This window comes from Medicago truncatula, chromosome 3 (assembly GCF_003473485.1).
Source record: "Medicago truncatula cultivar Jemalong A17 chromosome 3, MtrunA17r5.0-ANR, whole genome shotgun sequence".
Lineage (NCBI taxonomy): Eukaryota > Viridiplantae > Streptophyta > Magnoliopsida > Fabales > Fabaceae > Medicago > Medicago truncatula.
In genome coordinates, this window is record NC_053044.1 from 47,613,811 (window position 1) to 47,620,166 (window position 6,356).

Consider the following 6,356-nt stretch of genomic DNA (forward strand, 5'->3'; position numbering starts at 1 on the left):
GGTTACTAGAATCTTGACAATGACTACTCAAACTAATCTCCCATCGGACGTGCCAATTTGTTGCCGCGGTAATGTTTCACTTGAACATCAAACTAACGTGCTTTGTCATGTCCTGCTTGATCCAAACATATCCCTTCCTGACTTTGTTAGTTTTATTAATAGTGTGAAAAAGTTTCAAAGACAATAAGAGCATTGTTTGTAATGAGTAGACCTGGAATGAAAGCATTTTGATGTTGGCTAATGATGTTAGGAAGAATATCTGTTTTGCCCACAATTATCAATACTTATTGCATATGCAACAATCACGAGTATATATACACAGTGTGTGTGAAGGGGAAGTCTCTAACTAACGGTAACAACCCTTAACCAATCTTAACTAATTGTAACTAGAGTTAGTTTATCAGTTAAGTCTGGTTCTAATGTACAAAATACAGCTGGCTTGCATTTCAAGCAACTATGTTAAGGCTTAGTATCTAATAACATGGTTAATAAGATATCAACTTCCATTCAATGTATGGCTGTTAACACAAACCTGATAGGAAATTCGGTGAATATATTTATTTTGATGCAGATGTCTAGATGAATGGGAATAGAATCCCTGCTTTCAAAGTATGGGAGATCTTAGGAAGCTGTACTTGTATCACTAGCACATCATAGCAGTAAATGTCCCTATTCCACCCTCACCTAATCCATTTTCTTTAGAATGATGGCTAGTTTAGTGCTATGAATATTGTTTAAATTCTGATTTGTGCTCTCATCATTTCTATTTGTTTTAAGGTCAAATGCATCTAAAGGTCCTTTAAGTTTTTCGTTTTTTTCAAAGCCGTCCTTTAAGTTTCAAAAGTTCCAAACAAGTTCTTTAAGTTTCAAAAGTCTCAAACAAGTCCTTTTAGTTTTTGAATCGTTTCAAACAAGTCATTTTAGAGGATGATGGTGATGATTTAGATGATAGCAACAAAGAGCATTATCCACCATTTGTCATGCCTAAAAAGATGATTAATTTTAAGTGGGTGTTAGGAGTCAGATTTGGTACCAACTATGTTATCTATAATATGACTTGTTTGAAACGATTCAAAAACTAAAAGGACTTGTTTGAGATTTTTGAAATTTAAAGAACAGCTTTGGAAAAAATGAAAAACTTAAAGGACCTTTAGATGCATTTGACCTTGTTTTAAAGACAAACGATATTTCTGTAATAGGTTTTGTTTGAGAAACACCATGTTTGGTTCAGAAACATTGTTGTGCATGGCATTTGGTAGTAGTTTTCCATAGTGTGCATCGCCTGTTGTTTAGAAGAGGTAAGAAAATCCTCCCCGGCTGTTTTATACTTTGAAGTGTCATCAAATACTGACCAAAGTTCTTAAACCATTAACTGCACATAGTTATGAGGCTATACTCTATTTCCTATATTATCCTATTAGCTTTCATTCAGATTTTACTTTTTACCCATATGTTGAGCATTTTAATATACCTGGTAAATATATTTTTGTTATCAAGTTTAGTATCTTTGATTATCAAGTTTTTTTCTTTAAAACAAATTCAATAGAACAATGACAGAAGTAACGACAGTGAAGAAAGTGATGACGACAACGTCCTGATTCACTTTCAATGTGCGAGCACTCGCAGTTGGGAAGAAGCGGCAACTAGAAGAGATTGTGAGATGGCGAGATGGCTAGAAGAGATTTCTTCTAATTGCGAGATGGCTATTTTCTGCACGAAGGATTTTTTTTACTCTTCTGCATGAAGGATTGACAAGTGTTTTCTTTAAAAATGCCTGCGACAGGTGTATTCATCAAAGCATCTTTTTACAAGGTCTTTGAAATTTCGGTCATTGCTTCACTTCATTATTGTCAAATGTCATTCAGTGTCCAATGTCCAATTTGAAAATTCTTTAATTTCATTTGCATGAGGAGTCACAGGGTTCTATTCACATGTTTGAAACTGCACTTTTCTTAGTCAAAGTCAATAACATACAATAGAATATCTCCGAATTCCAAACTTATAAACTTCAAGGATTAATCGTTTTCTACAGGGAAAACTTGAATTTCAAAAGAGAAACAGAACAGATAATATGTCCGGACCCTTCAAAGTATTAGTAAATCTAACAATGTCTCACACAATCAGTCCAGATCATCAAAATATCATTTGTGCATCATATGAGCTTCATCTCAGTCGGCAAATGGATATGTGAACATCCAAGTTGTACTTGGAAAAACAACTAATTAAATAATTAAGGCAAAATTAACCATGTAAGTGCATCTCATTCTGCAAATACTATTTACAATTTCTCACTTTATACTAATAGGATCTAAATCCAATTAAAGAGTTACCTTACCCTTACTCAAACTTTACGGGCTTTACTTTCGATCACAGCAATAAGGAATGGTTACATTTATAAATTACAGAGAGCGAGCCATGTTTCAACGGTAAGAAAAATGGTATCAGTTAAAAAAGGATAGATAGTCTGTCATGTAACTCATGTTTCAACCATGACACACCAATGGTCCAAGTGGATTTTGGATACAACACCATTGAACTAAGAAGCAAGAGGCCGTTTTTTGTTGCAGAAATATATACTCCTCATTTTTTATAATCCAAATCTACATGTTAACCAGCTAGAAATTGTTCCAGAAATGCCAAAAGGCTTCTGTTAAAATCTTTCTGTAGAACACGAACTGAAACGTAGCAACAAAAGTCAAGGAGGGGGATACTCTTTGGACCTCTCTTCCAAGACCCAATCCGTGGTACCGTAAAATTTCGAAAATCTAACCTAAGAAAACAAAATAATATAAACAAAACACACATTTGATTCCTAAAAGATGCCGTGGTGAAGTGGTTAGTCAAAACTTGAACTGCGACTCCATCTTCCTCGCAAATAGTCTTCCAACGAGACACACTGCTCAGTGCTACAGATAGAAACTGCATCATCCTCCAAGTCCAGCAGTGCAAGGTTAAGGTGGGACTGAATATTTGTTGGAAATAGTTCCTCATCAAATCCATCATGTGTTTCTGGTGCACAAACTTCTTGTTCTGCCCATCTTGTTACTTCTTCATCACCGTGAAGAAGTTTCAGTATCTGCATTATTGAAGAAATATGATTGATATCCAAAGGACATACAGGGTGGGACAAACAAAATGGAGTGAATCTGTGCAGGAAAAGGACTTACAACTCCAATTTGAGGTCGCAATCTAGGAACTCGTCTAATACAAAGAGTAGCAGCCAAAACCATTCTCTTGATCTGGCAATTGTTGTATTCACTGCCAAGGCTTGGGTCAAGCAACTGGGAAATCTTTCCACTTTTCAAGACTGATGTTGCCTGTAATAGGATGTAGTCATTAATCACATTGACTATTTTGACTTCCAACTCTTAGGATACAATACTTGTGAATGTTAATTTCTTGTATTAATACATGCTTCATTTATATATAGATATACAGTGTCGTAACAATCAAAGATGCTGAATTTATAAGACTGAAAAAAACTTACCCACATAACAAGGCTCTCGTGGCCCTTTGGGCGTTCATTGTTAATGGGCTTCCTATTGGATAGAAGCTCAAGGAGTACAACCCCAAAAGCATATACATCAATTTTGTCAGTTACTCTACCGTGCATGAAGTACTCCGGAGCTAGGTACCTGCCAGATAACACCTTTTTTAGACCAAATCAAAGGTAAAGATAAACGAGCCCAGGGGAGAAAGAAAAGGAAATGCTACTCACCCAAAAGTTCCAGCAACATCAGTACAAATAATTTGGGAAGAAGAAGAACCCCAACTAGCCAGTCCAAAATCTGAGAGCTGAAGAAATAAACATTTTGCTTAGAGTATTTGTATAACTGAAATCAAGTTGGAAAAAATACAAAAGAGTGACAACACCCAACAGAACAAGTAGAGTATATATATTGAAGTACCTGAGCCTCAAAATCATCTGAAAGAAGGATATTAGACGATTTGACATCCCTATGGATTACAGATTGAGCACAGCCGTTATGCAGATAATCCAAGGCCTCGGCTACACCCACAGCCACCCGGTACCTCTCTTGCCAGCCAAATGAATTATAGTCCTTTTTATTACCTATTCCAGAAATCACAATAAAAAAATATTAGAGAATGTAAGAAATTATGTAATCACTAACAATTAGCAAACAAGGCCAGAAAAATATCTACCGTGAAGGTTTTCTTCTAGGCTTCCTCTTGATAAAAAATCATATACCAATAATAAATGGTTTCCCTCTAAACAAAAACCAGATAGAGATATTATGTTATTGTGATTCAAAGTTGTAACAATCTCAACTTCCTGAGCAAACTCTTTTAAAACATTCTCTGACGGCTTCAAAATTTTCACCGCCAATTCTTTACCATCGGAAAGACATCCTCGGTAAACAACACTGCTACCACCTTTGCCAACCAAATTTTCTAAAAACAAAATTAAAGAAACTGTCAGAACATATCTCAAATAAGTAGCTAGAGTAAAAATTGGGAAACTAAAGATGGAATCATGAAAGCTTACCAGATGAGAAGTTTACAGTTGCAGCTACAAGTTCCTGCAAACTATAGAGTCTACAGGAAGATGAGTATTTATCTCGTAAGATCAACAATTCTTCGGAAAGGCTATCGGCGTCACTGCAAAGGGTGGGAGGAGGTAATATAATGGCAGATCCGTATGGTACAATGGCACCACTCTCCCCATCCAGGGTAGAATCATCAATTGGATCAATATTAATTTGTTTATGATCTGGATAGACTACAGATGAAGAATGACTGGTGGAATGTCGCACTCCCCGTTGAAAAACAAATGTACTTTTCGGCGAAGACTTGGTGGTATGCCTTTTGGAATGAAATACGTTGCGAATGAGTGACCAACCAGGTTTCATCCGTTTCGAATCACCAACTAGGGATTCATCACCAACCACAGATTCATCATCATGTTTTTGAAATGGTACCAAAGCAAGCGGATTTTCTGTTTCACAATAATCAAGCAACTCTCCTTGATTAAATTCGGTTTCAGAAATCTCACCCAGAGCACAACTTCCACAATCCTTCACACTTTTATTCGTAAAAATCAAATAGGACCACTGTAATTTTTCTGCTATGACAAAAAAAGAAAAAAAATATTGATACACAAAATAATTGCATCCGAACTAAATCTCAAAATAGCAATGATTCATACACAAAAATGCAGAAAATGAAAGTGTGAAGCAAAACCTTGAGCAGTAGCTTCTCTTTGGAAAGCAATTTTGCCATTATCAACTGCGAAAACAGAAACACATTTATGCAATTTCTTCGCACAATACTTAGCAACCCATGCAGAAGAACGAATTGTGTGATGAGATTTGGAAGTTCCTAAAATAACCGTTGAAACTCCTAACGCTTTGGCCTCTTGTACTAGAAGCTTCCGAACCGAATCACCTCTACACACTTTCAATTTAAGATCAACCTGAAGATTAAAAACAACACAACAAACTCCGTTAATTCCGTTTCAAAAACACAACGGTTAGTATAATTATTTTCTCTGCATCCAAACAAAGAAAAAATGAATGAAGCAAAACGAACCTGTTTTAAATTACAGAATCCTTCGTATACTGCGAGAACCGAATCCAAAGTCTTCACCAACGATAACAACGACGATGTTCCCTCTACAAAAAAAAAAAAAAAAAAAAATGTCACGTTCTAGATTCAACACAACAAAAAAAAAAACACAATGCTCTTAGAGAGAGAGAGATACCAGTTACGGTGTCGAGAACGTGGAGAGCGATAACAAGGTCACCAGGCTCGGCAACCTTAACGAGAGCCCAAGTGAGCAATTCACGGCTCCTGGGATCTAATTTAACTCCGACCAACACTTTCCGGCCACCGTCTCCGTCGCCGATTAACTTCATTGGGAGAATAATTCAATGTTTCCTATTTTCTCTCTCTTGTGTTGTTGCTTTTATCTTGGGAATAGCGAGATAGAGAGAGAGAACGAATCATTGTTGAAGAAGGACTGTAAAAGCAAACTGTATTGGGTGGGGGAAATGTTATTCTGCTTCACGATATCATGTGCCTGCGTGCGTGATTTTAGATTCGATCTCAGACGTTTATTATGCCGACCAATTTAATTATATTTTGATTAATAATATGTATTGTCATGCACTTAATGAGATGTTGCTGACGTGGCGGATGCTAAATCACCAATAACGGGATAAAGTGTGGCACATGAACATGCTCCGAAAATGACTCCGCTTTGAAGCAGTTGATTCCTTCACAGTGTAATTACACGCTGGATTTTCGGTTTTTATTTTGTGTTTTTAGCTGCTCAATGAATTTTTTTTCTTTCAAAGTTCAATTTATTTATATTATTTTACTATTTAGAACACTAT

General features: G+C 36.2%; 1 protein-coding gene across 1 annotated transcript; it reads right to left on the reverse strand.

The window, feature by feature from the left end:
* Positions 1 to 2,361: 2,361 nt before the first annotated feature.
* Positions 2,362 to 6,013, reverse strand: LOC25489858 (probable receptor-like protein kinase At3g17420). Its single transcript, XM_013606118.3, has 10 exons — positions 5,723 to 6,013; positions 5,551 to 5,633; positions 5,203 to 5,434; positions 4,508 to 5,083; positions 4,165 to 4,413; positions 3,909 to 4,072; positions 3,719 to 3,795; positions 3,488 to 3,635; positions 3,168 to 3,317; positions 2,362 to 3,076 (listed from the first exon to the last, which is right to left on the reverse strand). Exons 1-10 carry the CDS (start codon positions 5,874 to 5,876, stop codon positions 2,837 to 2,839), a joined length of 2,073 nt encoding a protein of 690 aa, XP_013461572.1. The 5' UTR covers positions 5,877 to 6,013; the 3' UTR covers positions 2,362 to 2,836.
* Between the last annotated feature and the right edge of the window lie 343 nt (positions 6,014 to 6,356).

Coding starts and splice junctions, on each gene's coding strand:
- LOC25489858 (XM_013606118.3), bottom strand. CDS start 5,876: ATGAAGTTAATCGGCGACGGAGACGGTGGCCGGAAAGTGTTGGTCGGA. Junction 5,435..5,550: donor GATTCTGTAATTTAAAACAG/GTTCGTTTTGCT, acceptor TTTAATCTTCAG/GTTGATCTTAAATTGAAAGT. Junction 4,414..4,507: donor AACTGTAAACTTCTCATCTG/GTAAGCTTTCAT, acceptor TTTTGTTTTTAG/AAAATTTGGTTGGCAAAGGT.